The sequence below is a fragment of the Cygnus atratus genome, chromosome Z (assembly GCF_013377495.2).
Source record: "Cygnus atratus isolate AKBS03 ecotype Queensland, Australia chromosome Z, CAtr_DNAZoo_HiC_assembly, whole genome shotgun sequence".
Lineage (NCBI taxonomy): Eukaryota > Metazoa > Chordata > Aves > Anseriformes > Anatidae > Cygnus > Cygnus atratus.
The window spans coordinates 42845111-42866235 of record NC_066396.1 but is presented as its reverse complement, the minus strand read 5'-3'; the positions used below and the strand labels follow the sequence as shown (position 1 = coordinate 42866235).

Below are 21125 nucleotides of genomic sequence, written 5' to 3'. Positions count from 1 at the left end.
TTGGTGCCAGTTCTTTGCAGCCTTGCTCTTGTTGGCCTTTTGCAAGAGAGCCAGTGGTTGCAGTCTCTTCACCAGCTCCTCCCCTTTCTATAATCTGCTGACAGACAAATCTTCCTCTTTCATTCCTGTTTCCAGGATGGACATTTCTCCTTCCCTGCTACTCACCTTAACCTTTTCACTGCTAAATCCTATTTCTGGATGGGGCCAGCAGTGCTGGGGTGAGCTCCTTCCAGGGCAGAGGGTTGCTAGAGACAGTATCCCTCAGAAAACCTGCTGTACTGCATGCTCTGCATTGCTTTTATTTCTGCACTTCGGGTGTGCATTGCAGGGTGTAGAGAGCAGAGCAGAAGCCTCTGGGGGCCACACAAACTGTGGCATTAGCTGAACACTGTGACTCAGTGCAGTTGTGGGGCCAGTTGTGATGCCTTAGAGTTACAGTGTCTGCACCTGATGTGAGCAGTCCTCACAGAACTTTACTGCCTTCTACAAGTTGCAGCAAGAATAAAACTAACTGGAACTGCCATCAAGATTGCCAGGTCACTGCCTGAAACGGAGTTACTAAAATTTGTCATTGATTTACTCTCCTTGCAAAGCCAGATTAGGTGTTTTATCTGAGCACAGGATGTGGGTAGGGTATGGCCTCCTACTTCTGAGGGCTGGGCATCGGGCTGTGATGCAGATCTTGCTTTGATGTAGATGCAAGGAAATATTTGAGTGCAATTCTAGATTCTGTTTCCCTTTCCTATGTTTTCTTTGTGATCTCCATGCATTCTGTTCACGTGAAAAAGTCACCCCCTCCTTCAAGTCATTTGATGAATAGTACATATGAATTATGTCTGCAATGAAGTTAAGTAAGGCGTACGCAATATTTCTAGAGGAAGTGGTGAAAGGCATAGGAAGGAACTGTTCCAATTGCAGCCTGACAAACGTAGTTCTTTACACACTCATATAAAGTATTTCCAGCAGAGAGTCCATTTGCTCTCCTTTTTCTGGACTGTATCTGTTTTTTCACTTCTCTGTTTAAAAGAAGGAAGTCTTTATACTTGTTCCTTCTCCCTGTAAAAGTCCTAGGCCTTTTACAGATATGTAATTGCGTTCGCATGTCTGGTAAGTAAAGCTATGTGCAGTATATCCAGCCACAAGACAAGGGACAAATTGAATTTTTTTTAATAAGAGTACACATTGTTCTGGAATGCTGTATTCCCAGCAACTGTAGCTTCTTAAGAACAGGGAAGTTAGGGCTGCCCTTCAGCCTGTGAATCCTCAGCTGCTGTTTTTGGCTCCTTTAGAGACACTAGCTGCTGGCAACATTTATGTCAGACCTCTTACATATTCGTGTTCACAGCATATGACCACTGTAAATTTGTGTTTTATTCAGCTGTTCATGTTCCCATCCGCAGTAGCAAGTTAGAGGTTTGGAGGAATCCCAGTATTTGGTGAAAGGGAAGTACTGAGTTTTGACTCGTATAATGAGATCTCTCTGGCTCTGTAAAATTTGTCCAGTTGCCAGAAAAGTATAGCAAGTCTTTCCTGTAGATATGTAAGAAGTAACATTGGTCTTATTTATCATACAGAATCACAGAATGATTTGGATGGGAAGGGACCTTAAATCTAATTCCAAGCCCCTGCCATGGGCAGGGACACCTCCCACCAGACCAGGTTGCCCAAAGCCCCATCCAGCCTGGCCTTGAACACCTCCAGGGATGGGATATCCACAGCTTCTCTGGCCAACCTGTTCCAGTGCCTCACCACCCTATGAGTAAAGAATTTCCTCCTTATATCTAATTTACACCTGCCCTCTTTTAGTTTAAAGCCATTCTCCCTAGTCCTATCACTCCACTCCCTGACAAAGAGTCCCTCCCCAGATTTTCCACCGGCCCTCTTTAAATACTGGAAGACCTTTATAATGTCTCCCTGGAGCGCTCTCCAGGTTGAACAACCACAGCCCTATCAGCCTGTCTTTGTAGAAGAGGCACTTCAGCCTTCTGATCATCCTCATGGCCATCCTCTGGACTCATTCTAATACATCCATGTCCTTCTTATGTTGGGGGCCCCAGAGCTGAATGCAGTGCTCCAGGTGGGTTCTCATGAGAGCAGAGCAGAGGGGGCAGAATTACTTCCCTTACCCTGCTGGCCATGCTTCTTTTGGTGATTTACCTAATATGTCAGTAATAGGTATTAAATCTTTGAGCTATGGACTGTAAATTGCAGATAAAATTAAAAAATGAAGAAAGAAAAGAAGTGATCTTAAATATAATTTAATACTCAAGCCAGATTCCTTTAAATCTGAATGTTATATAAATATTAACTGTTATTAAAGAAACAGTAAACTTTTCAAAATCCATCTCCAAATTGTTGCCTTACAAGATCGACAGCAAAGTAATTGTTATGTGTGAATAAGACCAAAGCATTTGCAGCAGACTTGTAGAGTTAGTTAAAGGATATTGGCTTCAGGCTTACTTTATGTTTTATGTTCTCTCTTTCCATTGGAAGATTGAGGAACTTTTGTTTTAAACCTGGATTCGTTACTTTGGATAACTGCTTGTCATAAAGGATATACTAAAAGCAAATTATCTGAAAACCTTTTTCCTTCCTTAAACTTGTGTCAGTGGAATATTTCTTGTTGTCTAGAAAAATTTTGAATTTTGGTCCTTTATCGTGATATTCTCATGCCTGCATAAGACATCTCAGCATTGAAAGCGATAATATGCCATTGCACTTGTGTCATTTGAAATCATCAAAGTCTGAGTGGCCCAACATATACGTGTACTGTAACATGACTGGAACTTTGCTGTGGGCTTACTTTCACCCTGATTAATAGCTAATTGTTTCCTCAGGCCTTGACTTGAGAAATGTTGCAGTGTCATAACAAACATGAAAGAATAACAGCTTTTGATATTTGATATTTTAAATATCAAATGAGTTTACAACAGCATCAACTAATGCTCACTCTAAATTTTCATATATTTATATTAAAACATTTATTTACACTTTTATCAAGCTGATATAAAATGTTGTTTTGATTTAATGTGGTTTAACAACAGGTAAAATAGTTGAAAATACATTTTTTTCTCTTGCTTTGAGTCTATGGATTAGGATGATTTATTCATTTAATTTTTTAGCACTGTATTAGGGAAAGAGCATGGGTAAGAATGATGGGCAGTAGTAATTGTTTTAGTTTTGTGTGTGCCTTCCTCTGATTGTGTCGCTTATATGTTATCAGCTCAAGCTAAATAATGGACTACAAAGTTGATATACACTTTGGAATTGTGCCACATTGCAATTTTAATACAGTCCCCTCAGAAAACACTGATCTGAAAAGGTTACTCTGCTGCCTTCTATCTACAGGTTGATCACAGTGAAAGAATGTTTGCCAGCTATAGGAGAAAAAAGCAATGTTTGTAGAAGTTAATATGATCTTTCTTGTTTATGTTCACTATGCATGTTATGCACACTGGAATTTACTCTGGGGAAGGAGAGAAGGCTCAGAACCATAAATTGGGGTGACCTTTCTTTGGAGTAGGTGCAGCTGTCCTCTGTATGATGAGAAACATGATAAACAGATATAATATTGACCTTGCATCTAAGCAGGTATAGAGAGCCTTACAGCCAGGATTTTCGAATTTGGGAGGTTATAATTAGGTCTTTTAATCCATACTGAGGTGTCTCAATTTACCTTTTACTCCTATTAAGAGAAAGTGAAAAGCACCTTGGAAAAGAAAATTGTTGTACTTCTGTATCTAAATATATATGTAGATGCTTAGTGTTGGGCTACAGTGTTTAAAAAATTTGGCTTTCATATTCAATGCATGCACTCTGAAATAGATCCAGAGTGTGGTTTGATGATCCAGCAATACGTGCTGTTACAGTATGCTTAGGAGAAAGATCATCCCAAATCTTTTCTTACCTCTTGATGGTCATATACTGTTGGGTCCAGTGTCAGTCAGTTTGTACGCTCTCAATGGCTGTAGCAAGTATATTTGTTAATGCAAAGACTCCAGCACAATGCTTGCTTCGTTTCAAAAAGTGATGAATTTTTGAAGTGGCTATCATAGGAGAGGACAGAGTAGTTGAGGCAAGAAATTAATAGCTAGACAGTCAAATTAGGCTAACGAGGAGACATCTGCATTTTCTTTATTGAGGGCGAGGCTTCATTTCAGCTGTGCATGGTCTGCTGTCTTGCAGCTGGTGAAAGGAGCACTCCTTCTCTCTCTCCATTACTGTTAACATGGTGTGCTCCTGGGAACACCTGACAAGCCAATTCAGGAATAAAAACCATCAGAGAATTAACCTAGGAAAAAACAAAAATAGCTGTTTTCTTAGGTTAGCTTTACATATGGGCTCAGTCAGGGATCAAACAAAAGGGAGCAGAAATGGTCTTTTTGGTTGCAGCTAACCTTTAACCAGGGTGTGAAACCTCACCTGGAGGCATGGCCGGCTTATCTCCTAGAGAGCAGGAAAAGATAATAAATCACAGGGGCAGAGATCTGCCTGGGCCATTTTGAAGAGTTAAAAGGGAAAATGAATGTAACATCTATCATGCTCTGCTGAAGGGGTGTTGCTTCCCAAGGATTGTGCTGTATAATGAAGAGGTTTTCTCTGATGAATATAACATGAGGCACAAAGCTTTGCATTAAGAAGGGGATCCAGAAAGCTGTCCTTTCAGGTAAGGAGCAAGCTGGCTTGTTCAAGGAGTGCTTTAATGTAAGTAAGTTTCAAGTGTAGTTTTACTGTCACTGCTTATGTATTTTTCAACATATTTGTAACATATTGTAACAACATATTTGTAATATATATTTTATATGTTGCATTTATTGGCATTTCACCCCAGCTAATATTGAGTATAAAACAGTATAATTTTAAAGTTAAAAGATATTAACATGACATCACTCACCCAGTTTTTGGCAAGTCTATAAGCTGTGGTAACTACACAACTTACTTATCTATTTGATAGGCTGGAGAACATGTTAATGGACCTGCACAGGTTACATGGAAGATTTTGGGGCAACTCTCAGGCACTCTGATATACAGCATCATGCTGCGGCAGATATTTTCATGCGTATACATTTTAACAAGCTTTAAAATTCCCAGTGCTGCAACTCCATCTTGCAAAGTATTGATCTGTTGATTTAATTTAATCTACAAAGTTTGATGTGTTAGCTTTGTATTGACAGGTTTTCTGCAATTATTTTTTCCAATGAGGGGGACAGAGCATGAATAAAAAAATAAAGCTGCAAACCCTGAGTATTTAGGGCTCTAGTGGAAGTGTGATTGTGTGCCTATGTCTGGCCCAGAACAGGTCTATGTTTGGGTGACCTGGTAGTGCACATATCTAGCATCATTTGTTATAAAACTGAGATTGTCATAGATATGTCCTGTCTTGAGAGTATGGTAGCTGTTAAAAAAATAAATTTAAGACTTTGTCATTCAAGAAATGAAAAATGTGTTAACAGTGAGAAAGTCTAGGCTGTAGTGAATATCACCTACTCTACTGGAATACAGTTATGGCTTGCTCTCAGTTTAATGATCAAGAGACCAGTGACATATGAATATTCTTGTGCTATCTAGTCAAATAGAGGGCAAGTAGGTTTCAGAAACAAAGCTTATCATTTCAATATAGTGCATCTAAAATTCTTAGGACTAATAATGTTTTTTTTTTTTTTTTAATTTAAAAAAAATCTGACATTTTCAAGAAAAATCTGAAAAGGCTTCTGCTTTCAAAGTGGGATTCTCAGCAGCATTTTAGTCAATTATAGTTGAGTTACTATTTATAATTCTAGCTTAGAATTGTGATCCAAAATGCATGTAAGCTTTATATCTTCTTATACTGTAGATGTCTTTATGACCAGGATTTTTGCTTTGATTTTTGTTCTGTATCATTTTTACAGAGTAGTGCTGCATTATTTTTATTATAACATGGTTCAGGTCATGCTTCTTTTACTTCATCTCAAAGTTATCATCATGTTTTATTTCTTTATACTTTTTTTTCCAGTGTTTGTTGTTCTTTAATAGAAAACTATAATAGAGCTTGCAGAGACTTTCTTACTTCACACTGAAAATCATGATGCATCTATTGTAATTAACAGTGGAGATGTATTACTTTTCTTAGTACTTGTTTTTCTGTAGTAATACATATTGTTTTATACCACATTATTTTAAAGTCTCAGAACCTTAATTTTTACTGCATTAAAACTGGAATTAATCCTTAATGACGTCAGTACTCCATCTTCTGCAGACCTCTGTTGCTAAAATCAAAGCACTGGGCTAATTTGAATTATAAATGCTAGGTTGCTGTGATTTTCGTGGGTTACTTGTTGGATAAGTCATATAATCTTGTTGTGTTGGTTTTACCTGATATATCCTTATCTCTGTTGCATCTGGATTAGTCATTTATAAAGAATGGAGAGATGGAGATCACAAAATGAGATGTACTAAGTGCTATTATATATTGCTGGTGCACATAGCACTGTGTATGGTCTGTTCCTTTTGCACATAGATGGCATCTGATGATGTTAATGAGTGTCAGACATGGTATAAATTTAAAGTGTTCTCCCATCACTTTGTTCCATCCCTGGGCCTAGTTTCCCCCCCTAATACTGACTCCCCTCCAGTTGACAACTAAGAAGAATCACTGCAGTGTTCATGTAGCTGCAGAACAGCTAGACACCTTTGCAGATTTACTGCTGCTAGTGCTAGTCCGGAAAAGGGGTATTAAGTCCTGAGAGGACAGAGTTTGAGCACAGAGTTGGCTAATAAGAAATAATCATACAAGTAGGGCTAAGAAAGACTTCTTTGTGAGGGGAAGAGAGAAATTTGAAGGAGAGAGAGAAAAGGGACTGAGTATGAGGATTGGAAAGATGACTGGAAGAAAAATGAGATATGAGAGGTAGCTCATTAAAAAGGTGAGGCATTTTCACTCGGTTTCAATCATATCAAATCCTCATATGGTGTGCCAGCCCCCCTCTCCTTTTATCCTGTCTACTTCTAATATGAATTTATCATGACAATCTATTGTCTCTCTTTAATGTCATTCTCTGTTGAAAAGTCCCAATCTCAGCCATTATGTTATCACTTTATTTCTTTGAGATGAGTGAAGAGAAAGTTGTGCTTTATTATTATTGTGAAAACAAATAGCACCAATGCACATCTGCAGTAGGTATTCATTTATATCAGAAACCTGACTGTCCATGGAAGATAAACTGTTCTGTTTTCTGTTTGCATTACACTGTTATTGGTGGTAGCTGCATCAGACGACTTTAGTCAGGTCTGGTGTACTGCAATGTTGTAAAAGATGTTGTCCTCCTCTGGCAGAGATGAAATTTTGAAAAGGTTTTTCCAGTGTTTGCTAATTGTGTGTGGTCAGGTTTCAATATGCAAAATGATTGCAGAATCTTCTTTCCAATCTACATTAAATGCGATTGGAAGGCTGAGCTTTGCCACCAGGGAAACAGAAATTTAGGATCACTGTTTTCATCTCTTTTTCAGGTATCCAACTGCCAAAGGAAGATGATGTTTCAGTCCCTGTGATTTCCAGCTCCCCAGTTAAAGACACTGGGGAGAATGTTGATCTTGCTATTGATCAGGAAGAGAAAATGAAAGAGGAACCTTTAACCATCTCAGAACTGGTATACAATCCCAGTGCCAGCTTGCTGCCCACACCAATTGATGATGAGATTGACATGCTTTTTGATACCTGTCCAAGAGCAGAGAATGAGAAAGATGATACAGATTCATTTGAGGAACTGGATGCAGACGAAAATGCCTTTATGATTGCAGAAGAAGAAGAACTGAAAGAAGCTCGAAGAGCGCTTAGGTGGAGCTATGATTTTCTAATGGGCAACATAGAGGTGAATGCCTTTGTGAAGAGTTTCTCCAGACTTCTGCTTGTAGGCCTTGGACTGTTACTGTTTGTGTTCCCTCTTCTCCTTGTTCTCCTGGAGTCAGACCTTCAGATCTCTTTTCTCCATGAAATCCGTCAGACGCCAGAGTTTCAGCAGTTTCATATTGAGTATTACTGCCCGCTTAGGCAGTGGGTAGCTTGCAAAATAAACTTCATTCGTGACATGCTGGGCAGCTTTTAAATTTTAAAGAAATATGACACAACTAAGGGCTATATTCAAAATTTCAGTTAGTGCAGCTTTTCATTATGCCCCTGGGGCCATCAGTCTGTCTTCATATTTAGTTCATTACAGACTCCTCAGGCTCTTATGTTTCCTTTACACACTTAAATTGCTCCTTTAGGTTCAGGCTTATACTGTCACCTTTCAGTAACCAAAAAGAAGCTTTATTTTAATTGCATTTCAGATTTTCTGCTCATCTGTTGCATCATACAAGATGGGATAACAATAAGGTTCATCGTCTTTAACCTTAGAATCCATGACACTAATGAAAGGGAAAGAAAACCTTTTTTGAATATATTCCTTAGTGCAGCAATCTCTTCTAACCAATGCCTATACAAGCAATGTTTATGCTGGGTTTTTGTTTTTGGTTTGTTTTTCTGTTTGTTTTTTTACATTTTTATGTGTTTAAAATATTTTGGTAAATTTTTAGCAAAAGATAACTTCTGATGTTATTTAATTGTACAGATTGGTAAGAATAGTGCAGAAGGGCACATAAGATACTTTTAGTGTTTTAGCAATTATTTGTTTTTAACCTACTGGCTGGAGAATGAATGAATGTCTCTATAAGAGAGACAGTGGTTTGGGAAGTACATAGAAAGTTCACTCAAGTTCAGTAGGGTCTACCTGGGGGAGGTGAAATGACACCAAGTACTCAGAAGAATTTCTGAAAGGCATAGTTGTAAAGCTTAGGGAAGTGAGCAGAACTGAAAGTAATGATCCTTCCTCTTATGTTAGTTTGTCTTACACTTTATCAGTGCTATAGAAAGTCTTTATAAGATAGTCCAAGTATGTTTTGGAAGAGAGTGAGTCTTCAGTCTAAATGTAGATTATTGTACATAACATGGAAGAAGATAATAGTAAGTAGGGAGAGAAAAAAAAAAAGCGAAAACCCTACCTAAATCAGTAGGCGAGTGAGTGACCTACTTTTAAAAACGTTAGAGAAGAAAAATGTATTCCTTTTTAAAGCAAAACTTTAGACTGTACAGTTGACATGAAAACGTTCTGACTCACAGTTAAAGGATTAAACACTTTAGCAGATGCATCTTCATCCTTGATGACCTTTATTACTAATCTCCAAGACAACACACTTTCTGTGCGTGCTGATATGCTTCCTTTTACATATAGCAGCATACTTACCCTCTTGCCCTATTAATATGAGCCCAGTTACAGGACCTAATGCTGTTTCATGTAACATGGTTTTGTATATCTAGTTATTCCAGTATTGCATAGAGAATATACTTAAAAAAAAAAAAAAAAGACTTGTCAATAGCTGAGAGCATTAGAAGGCCCTCAGATGCATCACAGAGCTTCTATCTAAAAAGAGAGAGTTTTTATTTTTTATTTTTTTTTGTCCCCTGATCTTAGTGCAGATGTATCTTGTATTTAAACTAGGGAACTCTGATTTCAGCCTCAGAGTTGTTCTCCTGCTTAGAGAATTATGAACTGGAGGCATATATGAGGCTGTTTTATTAGAAGTACATTTAACGTATTGTAACCACATCTCTTAATTCCTACTGAGTAAACTCCTTTACTTCTGGTATCAGAGAATTGGTTTTGCTTGTGTTTTTCTCATGTAAGCCTTTGCAAATATCTAGTTTGACGATTTCCTTACAGGATTTCTCCTTCCCTTTCCAATCTTCTCCAGTTTTTAAAGGATGAAACAGTTACAGGGCTTAAAAATTCCTTTTCTCAGTTGAAAACTCTTCAATTGCTATTCATTTCCCAAGCAACAAAGGCTAAATTGAACAATTGCCTTTTTCTCTTCACTTTTGTTTTTTCTTGACATTCTGTTCCACAGAAGAATCGTTATTGATTAGATACTTGATGAGGATTTTATCTTGTGCTACCTGCTGTTAAATGATTCTTTCCAAATATCATTCAGCTTAATAGAAATGGAGAGTAAACTAAAGTAGACATCGGGCCTTAACAGGAAATTATTCACTGATACTGTTTTTAAGCAAAGGCGTCAGAAAAGGTGTGAGTGGTGAAGGCTGTGAGAGCTGGTGTCCTGCTGGACTATAGAGACAAGATTCTGTGCAGGCTCCTATTAAGTCTGGAAGTTATATTCAAAAAAAAGTAAAAAAAAAAAAAAAAAAAAAAAAAGTTAGATCCTGTGCTCTAAAATATAATCTTGTCCCTGTAAATTATAACACACCAGAAGTAGGAATATTGTTTTGCTTGATCTAACTCTATTGGAAAGTGGTTGAGTTGCATGATAAAATAATCTCAGAGAATGTGCAGTGTAGTGAGGTCTTATGTAGGGTTAAATGCAAGAGTATGTGTGCACATATCCTTGCCTTTACTACCTATATGCATACACTCAGGCCTGGCCTTTTAAAATTCTTCCCTTTCTTCCTAATCTTCCTAGTATTCTCTTGCATATCAAAGTAATTTAACTGAAAGTCATGATAGTCCTCTAACATAAAGGCCAGGACCACCTAATGCACACAGAAGCATATGGTTGGGCATATTCAGACAGAGTAACAGTCTAGCATCTTGTTGGTGAGAATTACAGAGTTGGATTATGGAGCATCTATAGGTACAGTATTGTGTATTTCTGTCTGTGCTTGGATTATATTGTAAAATGTACTTGAAATCTATTTTGTGGTTTGTCTAACATTTATAAACACAACTCTGGGAAGAATTAAATATGGTTTTATTTCAATGGAGACTGGGGGGATAATATATCTGTAACTCGAGCCTTATCTTTGTACAGTGAATTTCACATTTCTATGTCAACATCCTGATTGTTTTGTATGCTGATACGATGGCAGGAATCCCTAATAAAAATACACTGGAGAAAAGCTTTCTGCAGTTACAACAGTTCTTATGATGTGTTGTGGTTTAGCCCGGCTGGCAGCCAAACACCACACAGCTGTTCGCTCACCCTCCCCCCTCCCTCTCCGGGATGGGGGAGAGAAACGGGAAAGTGAAGTCTGTGAGTTGAGATAAAGACAGTTTATTACGACAGGGAAAATAATAATAATAATAATAATAATAATAATAGTATTAATAGTAATAATGTGTACGAAACAAGTGATGCACAATGCAATTGCTCACCACCCGTTGACCGATGCCCAGCCTATCCCCGAGCAGCCGGCCCCCCCCTCCACCCCGGCTAGCCACCCCTATATATTGTTCAGCATGACGTCAGATGGTATGGAATACCCCTTTGGCCAGTTTGGATCAGCTGTCCTGGGTCTGTTCCCTCCCAGCTCCTGCTGCACCCCCAGCCTGCTCGCTAGCAGGACAGAGCGAGAAGCTGAAAAGTCCTTGGCTTGGTGTAAGCACTGCTCTACAACAATTAAAACATCAGCATGTTATCAGCGCTCTTCTCATCCTAATCCAAAACATAGCACCCTGCCAGCTACTAGGAGGAAAATTAACTCTGTCCTAACTGAAACCAGGACATGATGAAAGACTTTTTTTCACCAGAACACTTTTTGTTGCAAATTAGTTGGTGCAAGGAATGGTAGATTTCTTAGCTCTCTTACAAATTCCTTTCCTACATACATTTTTTCCCATTCACTAGCTAGAGAGACACTAAGAAAGCGGTGGCCTTAAAGATGTTAATAACATGGCTTCAGATGTGTAGTGCCAAGGGCCTAATGGTTTGCCCAGTTACCATGTAAGAAGTAGTTGCCGTTTTGAGTTTGCCCCTAAATAAAATTACTATGCTCAGAGTACAAATTGAGCAGTCTTGTTTTAAAGACAGGCCCTGGCTATAGACATATGGCTGAAACTTTTTGGTGGGCAGATCTAACTAGAGTGTCAAGCAAACAAAGCTGTGCAGCTTTTGGATGGAGCATGCTTACATTAAGCTGGTTTGGAACTCAGACAGTGCAAAAGCATCTGGTAAAAAAAAAAAAACAAAAAAAAACATATGGTCTGCAAAGAGCCAATTCCTAAGAGACTTCAGTAACAGGAACAGTATTTGGAGGAGCTAAATCAGAACCTGAGGCAACTTGAGCACATAAAATGTTTAGATGCAGGCATGTCTGTGCTCTATCTAAAAGACAAAAATTTAAGTGGAATCTCAGGCAATTTGAAATGTAATTTTCAAGGACTACAGACAGATCCATTTATTCAGTTAGATGTATGTTATAAAACTACCTTCAAGAGGGGTTGCTTTCCTATTTTAACATATGAAATATACAGCATATCTGCCTTGACATTATTTGAATTCTAAAGTACTCAGCATAATTTATGAAAATAGTATGCGTAGTTTGGGTAGAAATTCAGCAGTTGTCATAAATTCTTTCCAAATGATGAGAAACAATTTTAGACTTTCCATTAAATTACAAGCCACTGAAATGTCATGCCAAATGTATGTTGGTAGAAATCTAGCTACATTTATTGGAGCTAATGGTTACTATAGATAACCCTTAGCATTTGATAATATATGTTATATATTGATTTGCTGTATGTTTTCTTACAGCTGTTTCATATTACAAAGGGTCTCTGAGAAACCTCGTGAACACCTCTACCATTATAGCAGTTAAATGCTGTGATTGTCTGATCTTATGTCTTCAATTATGTTCCTCTACGAAGGTGAGTCCTTCATCAGCCTCCTCATCTGAAATTTGTAGGAGCTGCTCATTTTGAAGCTGATTTGCTTCTAGTTGCTTTCTTATAAGGCAGATTATTGCTGTTCATCTCAGCCAGAGGAACCCACTGCAACAGCTCCACTTTACACTATTACAAAGGATATTACAAAGGATCACTGTGGTGGCTTAATACTGATGGGCAGCTAAGTTCCATGATGCCATTACCTTGCTCCCCTTCAACAGAACAGGGGGAGAAAATACCATGGAAAAAAAAAGAAGCCCGTGGGTTTAGGTAAGTTCAGGGAGTTTATTGGAGCTCACCAATTACCATCACCGGCAAAACAGACTCAGAATAGGGAGATTAATGTGATTTATTGCCTATTGCTAGCAGACTAGATCAGTGAGAAATTAAAAGCACCTTTCCCCCATCCACCCTCTTTACATTCCTTCCCCCCCCTCCCCCCCCCCCCCCCCCCCCCGGGGGAGGCAGGGGGACAGGGAATGGAGGCTGCAGTCAGTCTATAGTGCTTCGTCTCCGCTGCTCCTTCATGGTCACTCTCTACCCCTGCTCCATGTGGGGTTCCTCCCACGGGATGCCGTCCTTCCCGAACTGAGCCTGCGGGGGCTGCCCAGAGGCAGCAGCTCTTCAAGAACTGCTCCCATATAGGTCTGTACCATGGGCCATCCATCAGGAGCGAACTGCTCCAGCACGGGCCCCCCATGGGTGGGCGGCAGCTCCCCCCAGACCTCTTGCTCCTGCGTGGGCTCCTCTCCATGGGCTGCAGCTCCGGCCCGGGGCCTGCTCCTGCGGGGGCTCTCCATGGGCCACAGCCTCCTCCAGGCCACCTCCACCTGCTCCACCGGGGACTCCTCCACGGAGGGGCTGCAGCGTGGAGATCTGCTCCATGTGGGACCCGTGGGCTGCAGGGGGACAGCCTGCTCCACCAGGGGCCTCTCCACAGGCCGCAGGGGAACTGCTGCTGCGTGCCTGGAGCACCTCCTGCCCTCCTGCTGCACTGACCTTGGGGGCTGCAGGGCTGGTTCTCACCCCTCTCTCCCAGTAGCTGTTGCACAGCATTTTATTTTATTTTTTTCCCTTTCTTCAGTCTGCTCTCCCAGAGGCCCAACCAGTGTCTCTCTCTGGCTCCGCTCTGGCCAGTGGTGGGTCTGTTTTGGTGCCGGCTGGATCTGGCTCTGACCAGACATGGGGCAGCTGCTGGGCTCTGCTCACAGAGGCCACCCTTGCAGCTTGCTTGCCACTAAAACCTTGCCACATAACCCGAGCAGTTTTCTATGTGTCTTGTAACTCCCTCCTGGAAACGATGGGCACATTCTATCCCAATGAAGTGGTGCTTAGTGATGTAATGAGAATTAAAAACTGTGACATAATTTTATCGTGAAAGTTTTCTTCTTATAGCCAACCGCTGCTCAGTGCTTCTGCATTACAATAGCTGGCTCCAAAAGCAATCTGACAACATTAAAGTGAGAGGCAGTTCTCATTTCCTTTCTCATTCTTTTTAAGTGTGAGCTACTTTGGCTTGTAATTACACTGAGCTGTGAAATACGGACAAGTGATTCCTGCATATTGTATGCTGAACAGCTATTTTCTGAGACATTACAGCACTCACTGTCCTTACATATTTTCTAAAAATCCACTACTATAGCAGATGATACTATGATCAGGCACTCTTGGGACCCTTATGAAGTATGATAGCATCTGTTTCAAAGATTTTGGCTCTGCTGGTATCTCTGCTCTCCTGCCTGTGTATAACACCTCTGAATTTATGGTTGTACTTTGCATATTGACTTCTGGAGTGGTCAGGAGTTCCCTGGCAGAACGCTGAGTAGAGCATTTAGCAGAAAGCAATAAGCAAAACTCTGGAGTTGCAAAGTAACCTCCCGCAAAGTCTGTTGCTATAAATCACAAAATAACAACTTTGAAAAAGAAATACAGCAAATTTGAAATTATGTAATCATAAATAAAGTCAGCCTCACATCTAGCTAAATCTTTCTCCAACTGTGACAGAACTTCAGAAAGCCTTGCTAATTATGAGCTCTTGACTTTTTCCAAAGATATACAAAATGAGGAGTGTAATCCTACTCACAGTTATGTTTATCTAAGTGTTCATCTCCCATGCATGTCACAAGACAATAAAAAAAGAGAGAGGAAAACCAAACAAATGTAGTTCATATTATTATCAGCTATAAGCTGGGTATGCTTCAGAAATGCACTTCTGGTTGTTTTGATACGAATTTCTTTGCATTCTTCTTATCCAGGCCCTTGCTGGATATTTTTGACATGTTAAATCAATGGAATGGTTACAGGATGGTAAATTTAGCCTGCTGGAAATGCTGTAGTGCATCAGACAGGAGCTGGTGATGTAGAAAAAGCTGTTTTGCTATTACTGCATCAGATGGAAAAAAATCAGCAAACAGATGTAAATGGTGTAAGAAAGCGCAAAATGTCACAAGATATTCTGATATTGGTTGGTCAGAACAAAGGTAATCACAGTCTCCTGCGTCCAGACAGAATGACAAAATACTGCTAAGTTAGAAGTGCAATTTTGAGGCTTTCAATAACAATTTGAGGTTCCTTTCCTTCCCTCTCCAAAAACAACCATTATAACAAAAGCATGAAGGTCCTACTCAACTTAGTAACAATGTCATTCAAATCTGTGACATCTTTAAGATTAAGTTATGTATGAAACTTACTTGTCTCAGATAAATCCAGTATTACCAGCTATCTTCAACTTAGCAACAATGTTCCTAATTAATTGATTTATTGCTAAGCTGTATGTACAAAGAAAAAAATTAATGATTTAACTAATAACCTAAATGGAGGAAGATTCTACCTCTGTTGTAAACACTTGTTCCACCAGACATTACTGTAAGGAAGCAACATATTTTATGCTTTTGTGTTCTTTCTGTTCCAAACTGATGACTGAGTTACAAAAACATAGGTGTTTTAAATATCTAATTCACATACTGCAATTACTTGCTTGGCTCTCAACAGAAATCTCACATCCAATTTCTCTAAAATAATGATAAAGCACTGACAATGTATTATTTCAACACCTTTTATACTAATCCTATTTTTATGAACATAATTTTATATTTCTAGAAACTGAAATCCTAAGTAAGAAAAAAGCCTAAAGGCCCAGTTGCTTTGAACAAAAAAAGACAAACATGTAAATACTGGTAACAAATTAGAGATCAGATCAGAGAATGGCTGAGGTTGGAAGGGACCTCTGGAGATATCTGGTTCATGAACTCTGCTCAAGCAGGGACACCTAGGACAGGTTGCCCAGAACCATGCCCAGATGTCTTTTGAATATCTCCAGGGAGGGAGAGTCCACAACCTTTCTGAGCAACCTGTGCCAGTCACCCTCGCAGTAAAGAAGTGCTTCTTGATGTTCAGAAGGAACTTCTTGTGTTGCATTTTTTTTTGTCCATTGTCTCTTGTCCTGTCACTGAGCATCACTGGAAGGAGCTTGAAAAGAGCCTGACTCTGTCTTCTGTGTATTCTCTCTTCAGATACCTGTAGACATTGATGAGAACACCCTCATCCTGCTCTTTTTCAGGTTGAACAGTCCAAGCTTGCTCAGCCTTTCCTCCTATGGGAGGTGCTCCAGATGCTTTGTTGGACTCTGTGAGTATGCCCATGTCTCTGCTATACTGGGGAGCCCAGAACTGGACACAATACTCCAGTGGTGACAGCACCAGTGCTCAGTAGAGGGGAAGGCTCAGCTCCATCAATGTGCTGACAGTAATTTACCTAATGTAGCTCAGGATGCAATTATCCTTTTTTGCAGCACGGACACACTGTTGGCTCATGTTCAACTTGCTGTCCACCAGGATCCCCAGGGCCTTTCCTGCAAGGCTGCTTTCCATCTGGGTGGCCCCCAACATGTATTTTTGCCTGGGGTTGTTCCTCCCAATGGGCAGGACTTTGCATTTCTTATTGAACTGTGTGAGGTTCCTGTCAGCCCACTTCTCCAGCCTGTCCAGGTCCCTCTGGATGGCAGCGTGACCCTCTGGTGTATCAGCCACTCAACCCACTTTTGTGTCAACTGCAGTCTTGCTGAGGGTGCACTCAGTCTCATCATTCAGATTGTTAATGAGGATGTTAAACAAGACTGGGCCTAGGATTGACCTCTGGAGTAAACCACTAGTTACTGACCTCCAACTAAACTTTGAGCTACTGATCACCATGCTCTGGGCCTGGTTGTTCAGTCAGTTTTCAATCCATGTCACTGTCTGCCCATCCAGCAGACATGAAGAGCCTTTTTATGAGGATCTTATGAGCTACAATGTCAAAGGACTTACTGAAGTCCAGGAAGACTATACCCACTGCTCTCCCCTCATCCATCAGGCTGGTCAGTTCATTGTAGAATCTTATCAGGTTGGTCAAACAATGGCTTCCCCTTGGTGAATCCATGCTGACTAGTCCTGATGATTTTCTTCTCCTTCATGTGTCTGGAAATAGTTTCCAGGATTATTTGTTTCCGTTTTGTTGTTGTTTTTTGTTTGTTTCCCACGATTCCAGGGATCAAGGTGAGGCTGACCAGCCTGTAGTTCCCTGGGTCCTCCTTCTTGTCCTTCTTGGAGATAGGCATGACATTTACTTTCTTCCAGTCTTCAGGCACTCTTCCAGTTGCTCTGATCAATCAAAGATTATGGAGAGTAGCCTCGCAATAACATCTGCGAGCTCCCTTAGTACGTGTGGGTGCATCCCACTGGGGACCATGGACTTATGCATGTCTGGTTTGCTTAAATATTCCCTGACCTAATTGTCTTCCACCAAGGTTACATCTTCCTTGCTACAGCTTTTCTCCCTAGTCTCTGGAACTTACGATTCCTGAAGGCTGGTCTTGCTGCTGAAGATGGATGCAAAGAAGGCATTCAGTATATTGACCTTTTCCTGTCCTGTGTAACATGGTCTCCCATTTCATTCAGCAGTGGACCCACATTTTGCTTAGTCTTCCTTTTGTCACTATTGTATTTATATATGTCTTTCTTGTTGCCTTTGGTGTCCCTGGCCAGATTCAATTACACATGGGCTTTAGTTTTCCTAATATCATCCCTGGATGCTCAATGACTCTGCATTCCTTCCAGGTTACCTGTCCCTCTGTAGGCCTCCGTTTTCTGTTTAAGTTTGGCCAGGAGCTCCTTGTTCATCCACAGAGGCTTCCTGGCATTTTTACCTGACTCTGTCATTGTTTGGATGGACCATTCTTCAGCCTGGGGGAGGTGATCATTGAATATTAACCAGCTTACTTGGGCCTCTCTTCCCTCCAGGGCTTTATGCCACAGGATTCTTCCAAACAGATCCTTGTAGAGGCCAAAGTCTGCTCTTCTCATGTCCATGTGAGCTTGGTTTTTGACCTTCTCTCTGCCCTCAGAAGCTTGAACTCCACAATTTCATGGTTACTGCAGCCAAGTCTGCATTTGACCTTCACATTTACCACAAGACCCTCTGTTAGTGAGAATGAGGTCCAGCCTAGCACCTTGTTGACTCTTCTGTCACTTGGAGAAAGTTGTCATTGTGCTGATTTTACCATTCTGGGCAGCTGAAATCCGCCACAGACACTTTCTCACTCCTTCTCCTCAAGGGAAAAGGGGGAGAAAATACAATGGAAAAGGCTCAAGGGTTGACTCAAGGACAGAGAGATCTCTCACCAATTATTGTTATGAGCAAAACAGACTCAATGTAGGAAGAGTAATATAACATTGCCTATCAATCACGGACAGACTAGAGCAGTGAGAAACTAAAAACAAACTAAAAACACCTTCCCCCCATCTCACCCTCTCCTACCTCCTCCCCCTGAGCAGTGCAGGGGAATGGGAAATGGGGGCTGCGGTCAGTCGCTGACATGGGGCAGCTGATGGGCTCTTCTCACAGAGGCCACCCCTGCAGTCCCCCTGCTACCAAACCCTTGCCACATAATCCCAATACAATCGTCAGCACATTCCATGAAACTCCTGGATTGCTTATGTTCTTCTGTGCTGTCCCTCCAGCAGACACAAGAGTGGTTGAAATTCCCCATGAGGACCAGGGCCTGCAAATGTGAGGCTGCTCCTATCTGTCTGTAGAGGGTCTCGTTTGCTTGTTCTACCCAGTCAGGTGGCATGTAACAGACACCCGCTGTAATGTCACCTGTCCCTGTCCTCTCTTTAACACAAATCCATACATGCACAGCTGGATCCTCATCCACCCCCCCTGTCAGAGCTCCAGGCACACCAGCTGCTCTCTCACAGAGGGCAGCACACCCTTCCTGTCCGCCCAGCCTGTCCTTCCTAAAAAACTTGTATCCAAACGAAAGAAAAAAGTTTCTAAAAGTCTTGTAATTAACATGTAAAATATTTCAGGATTTCAGAGAAAAGCTGTGAGTGCAGAAATGAAGAAAGCTTTAAGAATTAAAGTGTATGCAATTCTTAGAAAGAAATGTGTAAAAAACTATAGCAGCTGTCAGTTGAGCTACAATTTTGAAAGAAAATATACTAAGAAATTGTGTTTATTATAGGGATTTTGAACTTAAGCAAGATTCCTTGAATAACAAGAACTGTCTTTGCCCCAGACACATTTTTGGCACAGAAAAGTGTATTTATCACTGAATACAAAAGATTTGTAAACCAATGGGCCTCATTTACGGAAAGGAGAAAAAAGAAAGAAAGAAAGAAAGAAAGAAAGAAAGAAAGAAAGAAAGAAAGAAAGAAAGAAAGAAAGAGAAAGAAGGAAAGAAAGAAAGAAAGAAAGAAAGAAAGAAAGAAAGAAAGAAAGAAAGAAAGAAAGAAAAAGAAAGAAAGAAAGAAAGAAAGAAATAAAGAAAGAAAAAGAAAGAAAGAAAGAAAGAAGTTTAAGAGCGTCCTCTTGTGGCAATACAGAAAACTCCATCAGAGCTTTTTTTTTTTTTTTTTTTTTGGAGTGCTATTCCGTGTTTTTCATTGTTATTTTAAAAATAATACTAAAGAAATATATATTTGCAGATAGTTAGAGTTAGATAGTTTTGAATGATCAGCTTATAATTTTAGGCACAAATCTTTAAAAAGTTTTGCTGTTCTAGGAATAAGCTCTGTCTTACACTGTTTCAGGAAAACAACACTGAAGCTTGGCTGCAGCTGTTTCTGTATGTGTATATCTCCCTATGTATACACTAAATTTCCCGTGGTATACCCATAGAACCTTTTTCATAACGTGGTAAAAGTGAGTTCTTTTTAAGTCGTGTTCTGGCCTCCTGTGGTTGTAAGAACCCACATTGTGCACCCCATTCACACACCAAGCTCTGCTTTGGCCATACCATAGCCCTGCTTGGAAATGAAAAATACTTGTTACATTACGAGTAAATGCAGCTAAACACAGCTTACAAAGATCTATTTTTGTCCAAAAACCTTTAGTCACTTTCTCCCCTACCCATCCTCTAGCTTAGGTATCCCAGAAATTACCAGAGACTTTAGTGATGATACATCACATCACAGAAGGGAAATCAGTTCTCTCAGGACTGATGGCCTCTGCTATGCATTTATTTGCCTTCTAGATTGCTTCAGAAAGTCCCAATAATAACATAGTGCTGCATTTCTGTGTAAGTAGCTGCTCTTCAGCAGCATGTAGTAGGAAGGGAGGCTTCAAGAGTTTGATACCAAGTTGCAAAATTTGGCTGTAGGTTAAGATGGTGCCTGAGAGATTACATGGAAAAAGCGGGAAGAGTAATGAAGACAATACAGTTATGCAGTTGGTGAGGAGTGTAATGCCAAACGGAAATATTTCCTTTATAAGGGTGTTTTCTTTTTTTCTCAACAAACAATTACTGAAATGAGGACCAGGTCTTCCAGTACCCTGCAAGGCCTGGTGGAGCAGTGTTTTCCACAGACATGTTTGGAACGAAAAGTTCTTGTCAGCTCTGGTGAGCTCCTGGGTTGTGGAAGTACCTCTGTTGCATTTCACCAAGTGGTCTAAATTTAAAGTGATCACCTTCATCAACTCATATGGCCACTGTCTTGAATTTTATGGGAAAACTCTCATTGTCAAAATTTTCTCACTGTTCTGTTATTCCCCGAAAAAGCCCTGAAGTACCTGATAGGAAAGAAAAATTTCACTGGGAGAATGTTACTCAGATGGCAGATAACAGCAGAAAATCATGGAAACCTATCCTGGGATCAATCAAGATTAGTGGTCCACAAAGCCTATATACACATGCATACTGCCACACAATGCACAACTCTGATCTTCATATCTAAAAACTTGGTATTATTTGATATCTTCTTTTCCCTCGTTACCTACATAGATCAGATTTTTGATTTTGATCTTTTTCTCTTAGTGTTAAAGAACAGGTTGTACTAGTAAAAACTAAGAATTTGATTTGAGCCAGAGAGCTTTAGATTTTAAATTAATTTTAGAAAGAAAGAAAGAAAAAATGAAAAGAATATTTGAGAATTATCCCTGGAGAAGTCAGGCAGGGAA

At 40.2% G+C, this 21125-nt stretch overlaps 1 protein-coding gene across 2 annotated transcripts in view; it reads left to right on the top strand.

The window, feature by feature from the left end:
* Nucleotides 1-10904, top strand: part of FRMD3 (FERM domain containing 3) — a 155469-nt gene extending 144565 nt beyond the window's left edge. For both annotated transcript variants that reach the window (XM_035565303.2, XM_035565304.2), the window contains exon 14: nucleotides 7486-10904. In XM_035565303.2, the coding sequence (XP_035421196.1) occupies nucleotides 7486-8081 (596 nt within the window). In that variant the 3' untranslated portion in view covers nucleotides 8082-10904. The remainder of the gene's footprint in view (nucleotides 1-7485) is intronic.
* Nucleotides 10905-21125: the final 10221 nt, after the last annotated feature.